The 19,864-nt window shown below is 49.0% G+C and overlaps 1 protein-coding gene and 1 long non-coding RNA gene across 3 annotated transcripts; both read left to right on the forward strand.

Moving 5' to 3' along the window:
• The first annotated feature begins 8,703 nt into the window (after window positions 1-8,703).
• On the forward strand, window positions 8,704-15,326 carry LOC143695717 (uncharacterized). The gene is made up of 5 exons (XR_013185233.1): window positions 8,704-8,757; window positions 8,845-8,879; window positions 11,104-11,230; window positions 13,008-13,268; window positions 14,136-15,326. It is a non-coding gene; the product is annotated as an uncharacterized LOC143695717 (long non-coding RNA).
• A 386-nt stretch (window positions 15,327-15,712) lies between these two features.
• On the forward strand, window positions 15,713-18,184 carry LOC129130492 (interleukin-20-like). 2 transcript variants are annotated; one of them, XM_077190696.1, is made up of 6 exons: window positions 15,713-15,806; window positions 15,938-16,114; window positions 16,216-16,281; window positions 16,686-16,838; window positions 17,219-17,293; window positions 17,539-18,184. In XM_077190696.1, the coding sequence occupies exons 2-6, from the start codon at window positions 15,956-15,958 to the stop codon at window positions 17,614-17,616; spliced, it is 531 nt and encodes a 176-aa protein (XP_077046811.1). In that variant the 5' UTR covers window positions 15,713-15,806; window positions 15,938-15,955; the 3' UTR covers window positions 17,617-18,184. The 2 variants fall into 2 exon arrangements, with proteins under 2 accessions (XP_077046811.1, XP_054504941.2); XM_054648966.2 differs by having other exon boundaries at window positions 15,754-16,114.
• Window positions 18,185-19,864: the final 1,680 nt, after the last annotated feature.

Here is a 19,864-nt window from a genome sequence, read left to right on the forward strand (position 1 = left end):
GCTGCAGCAAATGTGAATTTTCACTGCTCAGCAAGCTCAGTTTGTGCTCCCAAATATCAGCTGGATGCCAAGTGGATCCCAGGGGAGGATCCCAGCCCTGCTCTGGTCCCTTATGGATCCTCCGGGGCAGGATCAGGATTTGTGCCACTTCTTTGATGCCTGGTGTTAAAGTGTGTGAGCAGGTCATAAAAATCCATTTTCCAGGCTTTGAAATCTTATTTTGTTTCCTAGAAGTGGACAGCAGCCCCATCCCTGCAGCAGCACGTCCTGTCTTAGCTGGGACTTATTGTCCCAGCTGTGATAAAATTGTCCCTTCAGAGGTACAGAGAATTCCTGTGACGTCTCCCCATTTTCCGCTTCCCTCTCTTTTCTCCTTCTCTTTCTAAATCTATTTTAGCCCACACCCCCTGCTTCCTTGGGATAAAGATTTCACTTATTTATTCAGGAATTTGGCATGCAAGAAAGTGAGAGCGGAGATAAGTTTGGCTTTTCTGAAATCAGGGGGTTTTCTTTGAAATCCCTCATGTTATTTTAAAAGAGTTCATTCTTCCCAGTAGGGAAGCCTTCCTCCATTAGGGAACAAATCCCTTAAATTCTCATCTCCTTCATCACACTGATCTTCTTTGAAGTTGAATTTGTGAATGTCTGACAGGGAATTCATTGCTGGAAAAATGCTGGAAAAATGCAAAGTATTGTTTGTTCCTGCATACTGAGAGTTTTTCCACTTTATTTTTAGGAGCAGGAGAGAGGAATGGTTGGCATGCACACATGTAGGAGCAAAGGGGATGAGACATCAGCAAGTGGAGAGTCTGAGGCAGGGAAAGTGTGGGATTTTGTGATTTGTTTTCCTTTCTTCTGTTGCTGTTGCCTCTTCCAGAGGTGATGGGGAAGCTGCTTCTGGGGAATCTTTGCAGGGACATCAGTGCAGCTGAATCATGGCCTGGGTCATGTTTTTGGTGACCCATTTTTTTTCCCCTGCTCTAAATCAGCTGTGGGGTTTTTGGGTTTTTCCTATTGACTGTCAGCAGAATCCATCTGAAAGCAGAAGGGCTGAAACCTCGGACAAAATTGGTCTTAAACTCAATTCCCACAGGCAGGATCCCACCTTCCCCTGGGATCCCACACATGTTTTTGCTCCTTTTGCATTAATTTGAACCGGCCAGGGCTCAATAAATCTTCAGTGCCAAGACCTGGGTGGCTGCTGAGTCTTCACCGGGTGTGGAAGCTGATGTGTGAGGTTGGTTTATGTACTCCTGGATCCTCAAATCCTGGAGCTAATCCCAGTCCCTTCAGGGAAGGATGCAGCCCCTGCAGTGGAAGGGCTGCTCATCCTCATCTGTGGGTTTACGAGCTGGTGTTTTTATGGGGTACAGGGAAGAGAAAGAGAAGAGAAGGGAAAGAGAAGAGAAAGAGAAGAGAAGGGAAAGAGAAGGGAAAAAGAAGAGAAGAGAAGAGAAGAGAAGAGAAGAGAAGAGAAGAGAAGAGAAGAGAAGAGAAGAGAAGAGAAGAGAAGAGAAGAGAAGAGAAGAGAAGAGAAGAGAAGAGAAAGAGAAGAAAAAGAGAAGAGAAAGACCAGGTTGGAAGAGACCTTCAAGGTCATTGAGTCCAACTCAGCCCCAACACCTCAACTCAACCCTGGCACGCAGTGCCACATCCAGGCTTTTTTAAAGCCATCCAGGGATGGTGAGTGCACCACCTCCCCAAGCAGAACATTCCAGAACTTTATCACTCTTTTAATAAAAACCTTTTTCCTAACATCCAGCCTGGGCAGCCACAGGAGGTGGAGCAGCCCCACAGCTTTGGGAGCTCCTTCCACCCTGCCCAGCAGCTGAGCGCTCATTTCCCACCTCCTCTCGTTTCGACCCACCCTGCCTCTGTCTCCATGAAGTCACATGTGACATCCCCAGCATGCTCTGGCTCTTGTGCAATTCCCCCCAGCCTGTGGTGGGAGCCTGGGCTGTGTTTTGGGGCTGGCAGCAGCGTCAGGCAGCCGTGCCCGTTCCGCAGAGGAAACTCTGGCGTGCGCAGGGCCACTCTCTGCTGTGTTTACCTGCGTTTCCTCTGCCTCGTCAGGGATCTTGACGGTGCAGTTTTGCTGTGACTCAGCCCTGCTGAGCGCTGTGGAAAGGCGGTGGCTGCACTACTACAGAGAGAGCTTCATGAATGAAGCAAACACCTTTTTTCCTAAAGAGTGTCCGGGGGCCGTGGGTGTAGTGCTGAACCTTTAGGAAACGGCTCTCGGCTTTGCCAAGAAAGATCGCTTCAGGAAGGAGAATGGGTGTTCCTCAAAAGCCAATCTTGTGCTTTTACCCCATCTCCCACATGTGGGAACCCAGGACATCCCTCTGGCTGTCCAGGACAGACAGAACCCCTGCCAGGGGGCTCAGAGACCCTGGCACAGAGCCCAAAACACCTCTGGGTTTGATTATGACCCGTGGAGCAAATTACCAACCTTAGATGAAGATCTGCAAGCCATGACAAATTAAGTAGGAAGATAGTGAATTTATCATGAGGTGGAAAAGTAGATTTTAGGTTTTTTCGTTTTAGGGGTTCAAGAGGCAAAATGGAGGGAACTGGGCATGTCCAGCCTTTCTCCTTCTTCTTCTTGGCCTCCATCTTCTGATGTGATGGTGGCACTTTTGGATTGGTTTAGAGTAGAAGCTCAGTGTCTAACATAGGTGATAGGTATTGGAAAGTAATTGTAAACATTGTACAGGTAGTTTTTAGTTTAAAGAGATAACACCACCCTGGGGGCAGGCAGAGTGCCTGGAACTGTCCTGCTGGATGGACCTGGGCAGGACAGGAGAAAAATTTTTATAGATAAGAAACAATGAACAACCTTGAGACCGGGGAATGAAGAGCCCTGACTCCTTCTTCGAGTGCCAGGCTGGGAAAAGAGACTTTCCAACTCTTCTTGGGGCCACTCAGACCCACTAAAGATCCCAACACCCATAAGCTCCTGACAGCAGTGAATTCATCAGAAAACAGCAGGCAGCAAGTGCTGCTTCTGCACTGAAACAGAGGCCTCTGGGCAAATGTTCTCTACCATAATGTACCAAGAGGAAAGGTTGTCCCTGGCAGGGCTTGGGCTTGGATGTCCTCAGGGTCCATCACTGGAGCAGAGTGGCACCTCGCCCTGATAATTGAAGGGCCTTTTCTTATCTTGGCACTGTTTGATGTGACAAATTTTTGCTTTTTTTTTGGCATTCTTGGTCTCTGCATTGCTTTTGGTCAGAGGGACGTTGTGTAGCATCATCTCTGGAGCGGTTTCACTGTCTCTGTAGGGGTTTCACCATCCCTGGAAGGGTTTTGCCATCCCTGGAGGAGTTTCACCATCCTTAGAGGGGTTTTGCCATCCCTGGAGGGGTTTCACCATCCCTAGAGGGGTTTCACCATCCCTGGAAGGGTTTTGCCATCCCTGGACGGTTTTCACCATCCCTGGAGTGTTTTCACCATCCCTAGAGGGGTTTTGCCATCCCTGGAGGGGTTTCACCATCCCTGGAGGGGTTTCACTGTCCCTGGAAGGGTTTTGCCATCCCTGGAGGGTTTTCACCACCCCTGGAAGGGTTTTCACCATCCCTAGAGGGGTTTTCACCATCCCTGGAGGGGTTTTGCGATCCCTGGAGGGGTTTCACCATCCCTGGAGGGTTTTCACCATCCCTAGAGGGGTTTTGCCATCCCTGGAGGGGTTTCACCATTCCTGGAGGGGTTTTGCGATCCCTGGAGGGGTTTCACCATCCCTGGAGGGTTTTCACCATCCCTAGAGGGGTTTTGCCATCCCTGGAGGGTTTTCACCATCTCTGGACATGTCCAAGAAATGCTGGACATGGCATTCAGTGCTCTGGTCTGGTGACAAGGCAGGGGTCAGTCACAGGTTGGACTCGATGATCTCAGAGGTCTTTTCCAGCCCCAGTGATTTTCGATTCTGTGATTTTCTGCACGATCTATTCTAGGCATAACTTGGAGTATCCCCTGCATTTCCAGGCTGTCACAGTGGTGCTGTTCTTTCCCCATTTCTCATCCCTCCAGATCTGGATGGTCTCCTGCCAGTGACGCTCATGGGGGAAGTAGGGACTCGGTGGCCTTTCCTTCACCCCGTGTTTGAAGTGATGGCACTGCTCTCTCAGCAGCCCAGTGCTGATGACTAACAGTTCCTGGAGAAGCACCAAGTGCTCTGGTTTGTGTTTTTTTCAAGATTTTTTTCCTGCTGGCGAGGCGTGACGTCGGATATTTCAAATATGGAAACCTGGTCAAAACCCGTGGCGTGACTCACGTCGACCTCAACAGGTAAATCCCAAATTGCTCTTTGGAAATTTAACCAATGTCACCAGTTTATCTTGTCCAGAAATGGGTTATTAATCATGAATTGGAGTCATTGGACTTTGATGTGACTGCGAATGTGACGCAGAGACTGTTAATGTTATATAAGAAGTTCTTAGAAGGTCCAGAACTTCCACATGATCTAAATTAAGCTGGAACTTTCTGGAATTGCCACATGAAAGAATCAAGTGATGGAGACTTTCTCCCCTCAGCAGATTCAGTTTTGGTGATAAACTTAACTGAGAAATAGTTGCACTTTTTAATGGCACACATAAACCTCCCAATATTTGCAATTCTGTTGCAGCCTAAGGTGGAGATTGAATAATATCCAAATTTAATATCCCCCCTTGGAGTTCCAGGCTGCCCTCTGCCAACCTAGGAGAGTGAGCTGTGCTTGTTTCCCTATTTTCCATGGGTTTTGCCATTTCAAGCCTTTCTCTGAGGTGTGTGAGGAGTCCTGGGTGAGGTCAGGATGCTGCCACCACCCTCATGGGGCTTTTCCCACTCCACAAAGCAAACAGAGGTGTTGTTCCATTTTCATCTCTTTTATTTCCCCTGAAATCAGCAGCTGACAGGAATTTTATGATGCTCACAGCACTGTCCTTAGAGAAACCAACAGGATCCTGGCACTGGAGTCTCAGGAGTGAGGACTGTGTGCTCCAAGTGAGGTTTCCTCAGGTGAGCTTCTTTGCAGATAACTAAAAAGTGCAAAAGTATGCAAAAACCCCCCAGAATATATAATCCATTGGCCCAAATATCACTTGCACTGCCTTTTTTTGTAGGTTTTTGAGCCTTCTACAGAAGCAATTTTGAGCAACTCTTGCCCTGAGCAGTTCATTGCACAAGTGCTGCTTTGAGGAGTTTCTTTTTTCTAGTTCTGGTATTACTTGGGTGGGATCTTCTGGAGAATATTGACTTTGTCATGATTTATCACCAAAACTCTGACCAATAACACAAACCCACTATTTATAGTGCTGAGGGATCATAAGACAGAAACTCCTTATCATGGTTTGAGAAATCAGATTGGCCCAAGCTGCTGCCCGGAAGCTCCAGGGTGAATTTCAGAGCCAGCTTCTCTCACTTTCCACAGCAGCACCAGGCCCTGCAGCCAGCACTGGCCTGGCAGCCCCCACCTGGGGTTTTGGGGTGGTTTTTGTGTGGTGGTCACGGAGAGGGTTTGGAAATCCTGGGTTTTCTTTGTCGCCCCACAAAGTGAGGATCAGCCCTGGCTGGGCTGGGGATGGTGGCTCATCCTTGGAGCTCAAGGGATGCTGCAGCATCCCCAGAGCTGCCAGGGGATTTTCCCTGTGCTCCCACTGTGTCTTTCTGCTCCAAAAGCTTTGATGTGGTTTTTTTGATTAAAAAATGATCCACCAGATGAGTTTTTGGAGGTTTCAGAGGCTTTTAAAAGCGTTTAAATCTCCCTTCTCTTCTCTCTCTTTTTTTTTTTTTTACAGAGGGAACTGGTGATCCAGCCTCCTTCTCCTGACAGATATCTTACTATGGAGACCCAAAGAGAACCATGGAATCATAGAGTGCTGTGAGTTGGAAAGGACTGTAAAGATAATTTCTTTCCAAGCCCCTGCTGTGGGGGCAGAAGTTGAGTTATAAAAGCAGCAGGGTTCAATTCAAATCCTGCTGCTCTCCATGGGAGCTCTGGTGTCAGCTCCACTCCTGCTCAGAGCTGCTCTCCTCGAGCTTCTTCAACAATTTCCCTGGGATTTATCTTTCTGAGGAAGATTTACTTCCTTACCAGCATCAGGCATTTATGTCTCTGTTTGGTTATTGCTCTCCCTGTGGCTTTTGAGGACTGTAACTAGGAAGTGGAAGATAAAGTTGAATGTTGGAAAACCCCTCTCACTGTTTAAAAATAAGAAGACAAAAAAAAGAAAAAGAAGAAAAAACAAGATCTGAAGCAGACTTCCTCTGCTGTCGGGAAAGGAGGGAACTTCATCCCTGCCCCTCAGCAGTGTCTGCCGAAAATACAAATCAAATGAAGAGCCAAAATCCTCGGAGTGCCCCTGATTTATGTTGATGGCTAAAAGGGGTTGTGCAGGGAGGAAATGCTCTGGAATTTCCAGGGCTTTCAGTGTCCTTCGAGGTCAGGAGACAGAAGGCCAAGCTGGTGCTCCCCATGTGTGCCAGGACCAGGCAGATCTATCCATGGGAATTGGAGAAGCTTCTGGAAAAATCCAGAAAAATCCAGGAAAAAAAAAAAAAACACCACAAAAAACACAACGACAACAACAATAACAACAAAAAACACAAAAAAAAAACCAAACCAAAAACAAAACAACAAACCCAGAAAAATCCAAAAACCCTTGCACCAGAACTTGATTTTCCAGCAATTTACACCTAGAGGCAAACAAGCAGTGCCCAATTTTTCTGTTTTTTTATCAAATCAGGCAGGAATTGGCGTAGGCCAGCATCGGTGATGTGCCAGCCTCCCCTGCTTGTCCCTGACTGCCCCTCTGTGTGCCCTGGGGCCAGAGCTGGAGCAGAGCTCCCCAGGCTCACGTGCATCCATCCCGAAACCAGCCTTGGCTCCTCGGGGTTGTGAAACTGAGAGGGGCAATAGTAACCCAAAACCGAAACCCGGCGCCGCTTGCGTACAGAGCCAACAGCGAATTTACTGAAACACAGTTTTCAGTTTTGGTGAAAGCTGAACCTGGCTGGCTATTGGAGTGATTCATTTGCTCCCTGGATTGTTCAAAAACGGAGCTGATAGCAGCCAGCTCTCAGTTTCTCCTTTATTAGGTGTCATTTATTCCCTGCACTGTCAGCGCATTTCACCCGTGGGGCAAACCCAGGGGCTGTGGGGACTGTCACATCCATTGGCTGCTGCCAAGTCTGGTTTTCCATCAAAAGATACTTTTGGGAATGTGCTTTAGGGGTGGTTATGGGGTGGATTGATGGACCAGGTGATCTGGAAAGCCTCCTCCAGCCTGGGTGATCCTGAATTTCTGTGAAGGGCCCTGTGCGACTTCTGCTGTCACAGCAGCTTTTAGATCTCCAGGAATAGGGATGGGAGGAAGAGGAGTGATGGGTTTGGGGAACAGGACTGATGGGTGATGGGTTTGGGGAATAGGAGTGATGGGTTTGGGGAACAGGAGTGATGGGTGATGGGTTTGGGGAATAGGAGTGATGGGTTTGGGGAATAGGAGTGATGGGTGATGGGTTTGGGGAATAGGAGTGATGGGTTTGGGGAATAGGAATGATGGGTTTGGGGAATAGGAGTGATGGGTTTGGGGAACAGGAGTGATGGGTGATGGGTTTGGGGACTAGCAGAGTTAGTGATGGGTTTGGGGAACAGGAGAGCTGGTGATGGGTTTGGGGAATGAATAGGAGTGATGGGTTTGCGTTTGAGGAATAGGAGAGCTGGGTAATGGGGAACAGGAGTGTTGGGTTTGGGGAATAGGAGAGTTGGTGATGAGTTTGGGGAATAGGAGTGGTGGGTTTGGGGAATAGGAGTGATGGGTTTGGGGAACAGGAGTGATGGGTTTGGGGAACAGGAGTGATGGGTTTGGGTTTGGGGAACAGGAGAGCTGGTGGTGGGTTTAGGGAACAGGAGAGCTGGTGATGGGTTTGGGGAACAGGAGTGGTGGGTGATGGGTTTGGGGAACAGGAGAGCTGGTGGTGGGTTTGGGGAACAGGAGAGCTGGTGATGGGTTTGGGGAACAGGAGTGGTGGGTGATGGGTTTGGGGAACAGGAGAGCTGGTGGTGGGTTTGGGGAACAGGAGAGCTGGTGGTGGGTTTGGGGAACAGGAGAGCTGGTGGTGGGTTTGGGGAACAGGAGAGCTGGGTAATGAGGAACAGGAGAGCTGGTGGTGGGTTTGGGGAACAGGAGAGCTGGTGGTGGGTTTGGGAACCCCAGCAGAGCCTGGCCCAGAGCCTCGTGCTGGTCCCAGTGGTGCTGGTGCTGCTGGTGGCACCACTCTTGGAATGTGATGGATGAGTCCCTTCCCCTTTTTGGGCAACCCCTGAGCTGCTGCAGTTTTGGGATGAGAATTTCCCAAGGGTAATTTGATTCTCCAGTTGGTCCCTGAAGTGGGCAGAGGTGAGCTGGGCTCCCATGGGCTGCTCCTCGGCATCACAGAGAGCATGAACAGCCTGGGTTTGGGAACAGGGACTTTGGGTGGACTCACATGGACACAGAGGTGGCAGCTGAAGCCCAAGTGCTGGATAGCTTTTCTTTTTGAAGAAAAAAAAAAAGAGCTTTTTGAGCTGAATTATTTAACTCTAAAAGCCTGAAATATGCATTTCCCTGTGGGGAAGATGCCATTTATGATAACCAAAATATGAGTTCACATTTTGCCAGAGCAGGGGAAACAATTATCTAACCTTCCACACCCCCCACTCTGGTGACTAAATGAATTTTCTGCAGAACAGCTGTTGATGCTCGAGATCCTCCACCACGCTTTTCCTCTTCCTCAAAGGTGAATCTTAGAAGAGGAGGGGGGAAAAAAAAAAAGAACATTTCCTTTTATTTTTTAATTGCTTTTGCAATTTCTTTCCGTTTTCAGGGTGAAATCCTGTCTCAGCAGCAGCAGTGCCATCGGTGAGTCACAGGGCAAGTGTCACATCTGTGCTGGGCAGGAGGTGGCACAGGTGGTGACATTGCTGGGACGTGTCCCTGACCTGGCCAAGGACACCCAGCCAGGACAGGGGGAGCCCAGGGTCACCCCCAGCACTGGGGTGATGCTCCCTGGGGGATGTGGCACTGTCCCCTCCCTGCTGCACCTGGGGACACCTGGGCTGGGCTGATGGTGTCTGATGACGGCAGGAAGAGCCCCAGAGGGACAACCATGGGTGATGTCCTAGATCAGGAGGATTCAGGCATTGTCTTGGGGTGAGGGACATTGTCCTTGATGAGGGACATTGTTTTGGATGAGGGACATTGTCCTGGGTAAGGGACATTGTTTTGGGGTGAGGGACATTGTCCTGGATGAGGGACATTGTTTTGGGGTGAGGGACATTGTCTTGGGGTGAGGAACATTGTCTTGGATGAGGGACATTGTCTTGGATGAGGGACATTGTTTTGGGATAAGGGGCATTGTTTTGGGGTGAGGGACATTGTCCTGGATGAAGGACATTGTTTTGGGGTGAGGGACATTGTCTTGGCATGAGGGACATTGTCTTGGATGAGGGACATTGTCCTGGATGAGGGACATTGTTTTGGGGTGAGGGACATTGTCTTGGATGAGGGACATTGTCCTGGATGAGGGACATTGTTTTGGGGTGAGGGACATTGTCTTGGATGAGGGATATTGTCTTGGCATGAGGGACATTGTCTTGGATGAGGGACATTGTTTTGGATGAGGGACATTTTTTGGGGTGAAGGACATTGTCTTGGGGTGAGGGACACTGTTTTGGGATGAGGGACACTGCTTTGGGGTGAGAGACATTGTTTTGGGGTGAGGGACACTGCCTAGGCTCTCCAAAGGTCCCTGAGCCCCCAGAGCTGGGCAAGGAGCTGCTCTGCCCATCCTAAAGCTGCTGAGAGCCCTGGGCAGTGTGAACCTCACGGGAAGAGCCCTGGAGAGCAGCTGAGCCTTTGCTCTGGGTGTCTCTTGGAGCTGGGCTGGATAAATCCACGTTTCCCTGAGCCACGCTCAGCCTGTTGCTCCCTACAAGGCAGCACCAGTGTTTGATTTTCAGAATTATTCAAGGGGTTGTGGCTCAAAACGTGACTGAGGAGAGGGAACATGATGTACCTCTCTGGCAGCACCTCCTCACTCAGTGTTTTCTGACTCATTTGTCGAGTTTACTGAGAAAAACAATTTTTTTTTCTTTTTTTTTTTTTTTACTTCTGTCAGCAGCACTGCAGAGCTGGGGCTGGGCGAAGGCAGGGCTGGAGCTGGCCCTGGCCAGGCTTTCTGCCCATAATGAGCTGCACTAATTAAGAGAGAGAAGAGCAGTCTGATCGTCAGGGCTGGCTAAGGGTGTTTCCATGGCAGAGAGTGCCAGGCTCATGGAAAGAGTGACACCAGGGGTGGCACCTGCAGGGTGCTGCTGTCCGTGCCTGGCTCAGGAGGACAGGGCCACATTAGCACTCCTTCAAACGAGGGTTTGGCTTTGGACTGGAGGGACAGGGATTTCTTGGCAATTAAATATTGATTTTTAAGGAGCTGAGAGCTGCGTTTCCCCTTTCCGTTGACACCCAGCTACGCAGAGGGCAGGGCTGGCTCACAAATTACATCACTTCAGGTGTCAAAGAAATTACTCCAGTGCAGACAAAACCACATAAAAACATTTTCTTCTGCTGCTGGAAACAAAATTTGACTGGGGTTTTGATGAGCTACGGCATTATCAGGGCAAATGTAACACCCCACAATCATTTTTGTGAGTTGGTTTTTGCAGCTCCTCTCCTGAAGGAGACCAGGAAGGGTTCCTGAGCCCAGACGTTGTTGCTGGATGCTGTTATTAAGGCTCAATTCTTCCTTTATGAAAATTTCTGGGAGCATTTCTCTCGCTCACAGGACCTGAGAAAAGCCATTATCAGGCTCATATCTGAAACGATGGTTTACCTAAAGCTGCTGTGAAATAGGAGCGATGACAAAGAATGTCAAACCAAAGCTGGGCTGTTGAGTGTTATCAGAACTTCTTAAAGCACAAAAAGTGCCTTGAAAGGCACTATTGAAACTGCCTTATCACCCCCAGACACTTTACTGGAAACCTGGTGTTAAACTGGTCTGGGAGCAGCCCTTGAGAGCGGGGCGCCTTGGGATCACAACAGCTCATTGACAATTTCTTGAAGGACTTTTTTTTTTTTTATTTTTTAGGATGAAATGAATGATTTGAAACTAATTATTGGGAATTAATGCAATAATTCCCAGTGACACCAGTTGGATGACTCCCAGTGCACAGGCGACGGAGCAGGGCTGAGTTTCCCAACATAACCAGCCAGGGGTGAGTCACTGCCTTGTCCCCTCTGAGTGTCTGGTCCTTGTCACGCTCCAGGGCTCTCCAGGACCGTGTCCTGTGTTAGTCACTGCCCCAAGCCCTGTGCCTGCAGCAGCCTGGTGCTTTCTGTCACCCTGGAGATGTTTTGTCACCATAGCAGTGATGGTGACAGTGGGCTGAGCATCGTCCCCACTCACTGTGGGTCTGCTGGTAGATAAAACCAGCACTGGGAGATAAAGAATGGGAAGGATTCCACTGGTTGATAAATGGAAAAAAGATATTTGATTTTACAAAGAAACTTTAGGTTTGCTGATAAATGAAATTGGATAGTGAAAGATGAAAGAAACAATGGGGGAAAACCCTAAATTCTGTAAGAATTAAAAATGAAAAGGGAGGGTTGTACATTAGAGGGAAGTCTCTGGTTTCAGGTGTTTTGGGAAGTCTGGGCCTCTCAAGTACCTCAGAAATGGGGAAAGAGAGAAGGAAATTGGGATAAAAAGGAGGCTGCATCCTCCAAAAATGTGAGAGATCCCAGGGCAATGCCCCATGGCCTCTGCCTTTATCGGAATAAAGTCAAAGGACTCCTCTGTCTCCTTTTTGGACATAAACCTCTGGTGTTTGTGGATTAATTCTCCTGACACAGCATCATTTTCCAGCTGCTCTGAGGATATTCCCTCTGATCCCGACTCAGCCCCTTCTGTGCCTGTGAGATGTGGCAAAATCCTAGCAAAAGTATTTTTCATAAAATCTGTCCGTGACACATTGCCAGAAGTCCTGGAGTGTTGGGACCACTGGCATCTCGTGGGGTGCTGCTCGCCAAGGGCTTTGCATAAATGATTTCTCAGATGAGTTAATGGCACCCAGGGCTGATTTGTGATTCCTGAGCACCAGGGCAGCTGGCTCACAACCCTCTCTGCTGCCTTTGCTTGTTATCTGGGCCGTCACTGCCCTTGGAGTGCCCTGCCACGACCTGCCTGCCATAAAACCCCGAGGGAGGAGCCCTCCCCCGGTAGCTGGAAGCGTTCCTGGGGAGAGGAGAGGAGCCTCCCCTGCCCCATTCCCAGCCCTGGGTGCCCCAGAGCTTTAACCATGCCCCGAGTGCCTGCGGGAATCGCTTCCCATTTTACTGAGCTCATCTGCAGCGTCACAGTGCTGAGTTTCAGAAATCCCTGCTCCTTCTTTCCCTCTTCCTTCCCAGAGCAAAGGAGGGATGGTTTGCTGTTTTATTGAGGGTGTTTCCATGCTGCTGGGGCTGGAGGGTTGATGACAGACTGGGGAGAGCCACGCTGGGGGCATTTGCTGCCCTCTGGGTTTGGTCCAATGTGTGCTGGTGGCTTCAAACTGCCAGAGGGCAGGGATGGATGGGATGCAGGGATGGATGGGATTTTGGGAAGAAATTCTGCCCTGTGAGGGTGCTGAGGCCCTGGCACAGGGTGCCCAGAGCAGCTGTGGCTGCCCCTGGATGCCTGGAAGTGTCCAGAGCCAGGCTGGACAGGGTTTGGAGCAGCCTGGGACAGTGGAAGGTGTCCCTGCCATGGGACATGAGATGGTCTGTGAGGTCCCTCCCAACCCAAACCATTCTGGGAACCCTGCTGGTTCCTCTGCTCTGAAATGAGGCTTTTGGGCATCCCCAACGTCCAGCACTTGGGCTGCTCCATCACCACCATTTCACACCCAGTAAAACCCCAAAACGAAAATCTCTGTGGGCTGTTCCCCGCCCTGGAGGGGTTTTCCTCCTCCTTGCCCTTATGCTGAGGGTCCTGCTGTTTCTTTTGCTTTGCAGAAGGTCAGTGACAGAATAGAGAGGCTGAGGGACACATGCAGAGACCTGTACAAGGCCCTGGACCTCGAAAATCCAACGTTTCCCTGCTGCTCCTGTATCATCCCAGCATCTCTCCTCCACCTCCCCCACAGCCACGTCTCCTCCTTGCCTTCTGGCACTTGGCTGACCCATCCTGGGCGTCAGTTCAGTTACCAAAAGGAAAAAAAAAAAAAACCGAAAAGAAAGAAATGCTTTCATGTCATCTGCCATTTACATAATGAGGTAAGAACTCACTGCCTCTTCCATTGTTTCCTCACCCGGGCTGGGTGTGAGCCGGGCTCCTGGGAATGCTGCCACTTCCTCTGCTTCCAGCAAAACTTCTGCTGCAATTCCAGGCAGCAGCTGGGATTTGGGGGGGGATTAAGAGCCCAGATCCCTCCAACACCTCAGCCAGGGCAAATCCAACCTGCTGCAGCCTGGGCCCTGCCCTCTGGCTGATTCCCAGCGGGTGAGGGAGGCACGGTGGGCACACCTGGGGCACTTCCAGCAAGCCCGTGTGCAACAGCCTGACTAGCCTGGGCAGAAAATCCATTTGCCTAGTGACAGATCTCTGCTCAAGACTGAGCTTGGCGATCAATAAATTAATTAGTCACCCAGCAGATCCGTGCAGGACAGCCCCGGCCCACAGGCACAGGCTCATTGCAACAGGGACACGCTGGGGCTGCTGGTCCCTGCAGGAACCTGCTCCAGAGGCTGCCTCTGGCATGAGAGGGGTGACTTTGCCACCCCAGTGCCCTCCAAGTCCAGCTGGCCGTCCCTCCTGGTCCCAGAAACTCCAGGGAGTTTATGTAGCCGCACGTTTTTGTTTGCAGACTGAATGAAGCTCTCTCCCAAGGGGCTGCAGGAATGTCCAAACCACAGCACAGGGGCCTGGGGTTTGCACCAGCGCTGCCACATCCGTGTGACAGTGAGCCTCAGGTGACAAATGTGGGTTCCCTGGGGACAGGCTGGGGCTGAAGTGCTGGGAGGAGAATGTGTCTGCTGCTTTTGCTCAGCACGGAGAGCTCGTGGTGAGATGGTCACGGGTGTCACTGCGCCACTGGGCTGGGGGCTTGGGAAGGTGACATTGGAATTTCTGTCCTTCTGCAGGGTGGCAGATTTGGGCTGATCACCTAAAATCCCCTCTGAGCCTGGAAACCATTTCCTCTGACAGCAGGGGGGGAGCTGTGTCCTCCAAACCCCCAACCTCGTGTTTCTGTGCATCTCCAACACCATGGACACAGGATGGAGAAGTGTCCAGGAGCTGAGGAGATTTGGAACGGCATTCCCTGAACCTGGTAGTAGGATTCCTTGAATTTGGGATCAGAATTCCCTGAAAGTGGCAGGGAAAGGCCACTTGTGCCAGGACAATGATGGAGAAAACCCTGGACTTGAGTTTCACCAGTTCCACCAGGTCCATTGCTGTGGTGGTGTTCGCAGGGGTCCCAGGACGGGGGAAGAGAGGGAAACTCCATGTTTCAGAAGGCTGATTTATTATTTTATTATATATATTATATTCTATTAACAGAAAATAATGTACTAAAACTCTACTAAAAGAATAGAAGAAAGGATTTCATCAGAAGGCTAGCAAAGGAAAGGAATGGAATGATAATAAAATCTTGTGATTGACCAGAGTCCTGATCCAGCTGGACCTTTGATTGGTCATTAATTAAAAACAACCACATGAGACCAATCAAAGATGCACCTGTTCCATTCCACAGCAGCAGATAATTATTGTTTTTCTTTTCCTCTGAGGCTTCTCAGCTTCTCAGGAGAAAAATCCTAGCAAAAGCATTTTTCATAAAATATGTCCTTGACCCATTGCCAGAAGTCCTGGAGTGTTGGGACCACTGGCATCTTGTGGGGTGATGCCCCTGAGCTTCCCACATTCCAAGTGTGGGCAGCTGGGAACAGCCCCTCTCCAGGAGGGGATTGCCAGCATTGCTCCATGTTTTGGAGGTTTTGGGGATGTGACCCCAAGGATGGTCCCTAATTTTGGGATTTCACATCCCTCTTCCCAAAAGAAAACCCACGCAGTGATGCCAGAGTTCCCGCCTCCGTAGGTGAGGGAAACACCTGTGGGAGAGAGAGCTGGTCCCTTGCACGAGCTCATTAATTCAGCAAATTACAAAGGGAAATACGTGCTGGGAAAAGCAAGAAAAATCCCAAAAGTTAATCCAGGAGTTATTTCCTCCTGGTACCGGGATAAAAACGCCTCCTTTGGAGCTCTCCAGGCCAGACGTACGTGAGAGGTGAGCCCACACCGCAGAGCAAGGTAAGATACTGAATTTATCCCTTTGCTCTATGTCCTTTTGGGTATTTCCTTGTGTTCCTATCTCTGAAATATTTTTTTCATTAATAATCTTAATTTTCAGTGCTAACACAACTTGTGTTTGATTTATGCTGTTCCAGAGGGAAGCTGGTTTCTTTTGGGATCTGTTACTTTCACTCAGTTACCTCCTGTTGCTTCTGTGTCATTAGACTTAAAAATTTAATTTCACTGGGAATGCTGCCACTTCCTCTGCTTCCAGCAAAACTTTTGCTGCAATTCCAGGCAGCAGCTGGGATTTGGGGGGGGATTAAGAGCCCAGATCCCTCCAACACCTCAGCCAGGGCAAATCCATGTTTTCTGATATCATCTTTTCAGAAGAACTCTGTTTATTTAGATGCATTTTAACTGCAATTAATTTTAATTTTATTTCTTTTTCGTTTTCTTTTTGAGCTCTTCAGTTAATTATTTGATCTTTTTTCTCTTGCTCACGGGGAGCAAAGAAGAAATGGGTAAGAGATAGTAATGAGTACAGGGTTTTTAATACAGATGTACAAGTTTGAAATAAAATGTGTGTATTTTCACACGGATCACAGTTGTGTTATTTAGGAAAATAAGGAGGAATAATCTCTTCCCTGGGCAGGTTTCCTAGGCAGCTGATATGAGAGGATCCCCCCTGTTCCTCTGCCTCTTCTCCGTGTCCTGCTGGGTGAATTTGATGCCAACAGCTGGGGACAAAATCTTCCACTTTGGAGCCTGCAGGGTTTCCATGAGCATGACAGAGATCAGGGCTGGCTTCACAGCAATTAAAGCCAATATTGTGAGTATTTCCCAGGCTTTGGGGGGCTGGGGGAGCCCCTGGCAGCTCCTGGAGCCCCTCTGGAGCCAGCAGCTCCATGCCCATCTCTGTCCTCTCCACAGCAATCCAGAGACCCCATCCGGACCCTGAGCATCCTGTCCCACCCTCACTCCCTGCACAAGGTCAAGGTAGGTGGTCCTGGCTGGGGAGCCCTCCCAGGATCCAAAAGCAGTGAAGTGCAATCCATCATAAATCATAAAATTCTATCATAAATTTTCAGCTTTCTCACACCCCAAAGCCCTGGGCAGGAGTCGCTGTCCGGATGTCAGCCCCTGATACCCAGCTGCAAAATCAGCTGGTTTCATTTTGTGAGATTTGCTGAGGATGGATCTCCTGGAAAATCAGCCTAAAATGATTTCCCATCTATTTTATCAGCTTCAATCGAGTACCACTGAAGAAGCTTTCTCTGAATCAAACTGTCCTGCTGTGCTCAGCTACCACGAGCTTCCTGTCAGAGATGCTTTATCCTAGAGAGCAGCTGCAGGTCACACCCCTTTCGAAGAACTTTTAGTCATTAAATTCATTTTCTAAGTCTTCAGACAGATGCTGCATCACTTATCAGCTCTTCACCTTCTACGTGGACAAGGTTTTCAAGCACTGCAGCACTGAGGACTCGTTTGTGAACAGGAAAATCAGCAGCATTGCCAACTCCTTCCTCAGCACGAGGAGGAAGCTCGGGCAGTGTGTAAGTCCTGCCCTCTGCCCCGGTGTGCATCCCTTAATATTTCATCTAGAAACCAACCTGGGACACTTATAAAGCTGCCAAGTCTCTGTTTCTATAAATGGTTTTGAAGGAGAATACAAAGCAGAGTGGTGTAAGAGTGTTCTGTCCACTGGGAGATTTTTATATTTGCCCACTCACCAGCAAACTCCCCTGTTGGTCCTAAAGGCCAAAATTTGTCCTTTCCTTGTGTCTGTCAAGTGAGAAAAAGTCTGATTTAGGGACCTGCAACCTTTCCCACAGTTCCACAGTGTGTCAACTATGATGCCCAGCAAAATCAGAGACTGAAATCTTATTTTTAAAAATAAACTACCCAGATTAATGAATTAATCTCGTTTTTCCAGCGGGAGCAGAATAATTGCCCGTGTGGGGAGGAATCCACGGAGAAATTCAAGCAAATACTTGCAAACTATGAAGGGGTGAGTTGGTGACTGAGCCTGGTCACACATTATTATTATTATTATTATTATTATTATTATTATTATTATTATTATTATTATCATCATCACAACCACTATTATTATTTATATTTATATTATAATATATATTTTAATATTATCATATATATATTATATATATTATGAACACAGATATTTAAATTCTCTTTATGTTGGTTGTACTGATGGTGCCTGCTTACAACTCACTCCCTTATATATAATTTCAGCTGAATGTCACATCTGCAGCCATGAAATCCCTGGGGGAGCTGGACATCCTCCTGGACTGGATGGAGAAATCTCGTTAGCGGGTGGTGTTAATTACCCACAGGTTGGGGCTGAGGAGCTGCAGGGGCTTTGCAGGGATGAGAGGGACAATAAATCACTGTATCAGTGCAGCTCCCCAGAAGTTCCAGCTGCATTCAAGCAAACATGGAGAGCTTTGCCAGCCAGGAACATCAGCAGAGTCTTCATTAAGACAGAAATAACGAGTTTGATTAAATCAGCATCACTCTCGCTGCTACCAAAGGATGCTCCCAGGGAAAACCCACAAGGCTTTCTCTTGCTGGCAGATATAAGCTGTGATCATGTCATAAAATTATTGTTTAAATTACAGATATTTTGTGTAGGGAATGTGGGGCATGAGTGCTGAGAGCTGGCTGGTTCAGCTGATGTTGCACAAACCTGGGCTCATTCTCAGGGCTGCTGCCACTGATGGATCTGGCTGAAATGAGAAGTACAGTGTGGGAAATGCTTCCAAGAATAGGTCCTAGCAGGTATGTCAGGCCCTAGAAATCTGTGTTTCCTTTTGAGATGATATTTTCTGCCTTATCAGTAAAAAAGTTTCTGTGCAAGATATGTGGTTGCTGAATAGAAAAAGGTTTTTGAGTGTGTTGAGCAATTTACTGACACTCAGTAGTGAGTTTTGTGGAAATTGGTGGTGATGACCATAAATAAACCCAACTTGAAACTGTGCTGAGTCTGTTTGTCAAAATTCTGAGGAATTATATGATTCTTGCTGGTGAAACTTTCTGAATTCTCTGTGGTGTCCTCTTACAGCAGATGCTGTCACTCCAGCACGCCAGGGCTGATGCATCCTTCTGGGCACACCAGAAACACCAAACTCAGACCTCAGTGCCACTAAATCCCCTCAGTTTGTCCCCAAAACTGTGCATTATTTATAGCTCTGGTCTGTTCTCTCCCATTTTGGGTGTTGCTGGTACCCAGTGTGTGCCCTAAATCCCAGCTGGGGGACAGCACCAGCATTTCCCTGTGGCACAAGTGTCAGGCTGGGTGGTGTTTGGTGATTCCCTCTCAAAGGAAAGATCTCTGACTGCTCACTGTCCTCCCTCAGACATTTGCTGATGCCAAAGGAAAGCTTCTCAGGGCTTTGATTTTGTTAATTCACGCTCCCATGGGTTTCGTTTGTCCAGGTGTCAGGGCATGAACGGGTGAACACATCCTGCCATGCTCTGGCAGTGCTCAGCAGAGCTGATTGTTCAGCTCCATCACTCTTTTAGGAATGACAGGTGTCTGGGCCATTCCATGGTTCTCTGTGGAAGAACAACCCCTGGGAATGATGCTGGGATGCGGTGAGGTGCCACAGCTCATCCCTGGCCCCAGGCACTCAGCTGGCACCTGCCGAAGGAGCAGGGGCTGCTTGGTGAGTTCCTCATGGATCTTTGTGGGCTCTGGGTCACAGCTTGAGGGTTTTACTCCACACCTTCAGCTCATGTCACAATCATTACAGCTCATCCCATCCATCTCACCCTGTGTGCTGCACCCCTCAGCCCATGCCTGGCTCAGTGCTTTCCCCTAAACCAGGGATTTTACACTTCTCTCCCCACTGCAGAGCATGGCAGCAGTCCAGGGCCATCACCCACTTAGGATGGGTAAACATCAGATACCCAGGGCTCTGTTCTTTCTCTGCTTCTAACAATATTCCTTCCCCCAAAACCATTTCAATTCCAAACTACTCCACCAAAGCTGAGACTAAGCCCCTTGCTGTTGGTGTCAGCCTCTCCTGGTTTCATGTTTATTAAGATGTGAAGTTTATGAAGATATGAAGTACGGAGCAAGATCTCTGAACTTGATCAGTTCTTCACCTGAAAGGCGCCAGATGTTGCCTAAACAAAATAAGAACAATTAATTAAGCGCCAGCAGTGGGAAGGGGCGGGGGGCACAACAGGCAGCTGAGGGCTGCAGGATGCTCAGCCCAGCCCCGCTCCTCTGCCGGAGCTCAGCTCATCCTGGCTGCTCCCAGGGCAGTGAGGGAGGAGCGGAGCTGAGCAAAGGACGCCGTGGGGCAGGCGGAGGAGGAAGAGGATTTACAAAGGGAGAGCGAAAGGGGTTTTCTGCTCTCAGAAATTTCCAAACCCGAGCGTTCTCCTGCTGCTGCTGCCCGCCGGGGATGCTTTCCAGGCTCACGCCTTTCCTGCTGCACCTGAGTCAGGCATTCTCTCCTTCCCAGCTCTGGACGGGTGCAGACCTGTCCCGGTCCCAGCACGGACCTGTCCCAGTTCCCTTTCCGGAATCTTTCCGGTCCCTTTCACGGAC

This window comes from Agelaius phoeniceus, chromosome 25 (genome assembly GCF_051311805.1).
Source record: "Agelaius phoeniceus isolate bAgePho1 chromosome 25, bAgePho1.hap1, whole genome shotgun sequence".
NCBI classification, from domain to species: Eukaryota; Metazoa; Chordata; class Aves; order Passeriformes; family Icteridae; genus Agelaius; species Agelaius phoeniceus.

Bases quoted from the DNA above. Each gene is read 5' to 3' on its own strand.
- LOC129130492 (XM_077190696.1), top strand. From the start codon at position 15,956: ATGAGAGGATCCCCCCTGTTCCTCTGCCTCTTCTCCGTGTCCTGCTGG. The intron at 16,282-16,685 runs GTAGGTGGTCCT...TCATTTTCTAAG, and splicing joins ACTCCCTGCACAAGGTCAAG to TCTTCAGACAGATGCTGCAT. The intron at 16,839-17,218 runs GTAAGTCCTGCC...TCGTTTTTCCAG, and splicing joins GGAGGAAGCTCGGGCAGTGT to CGGGAGCAGAATAATTGCCC.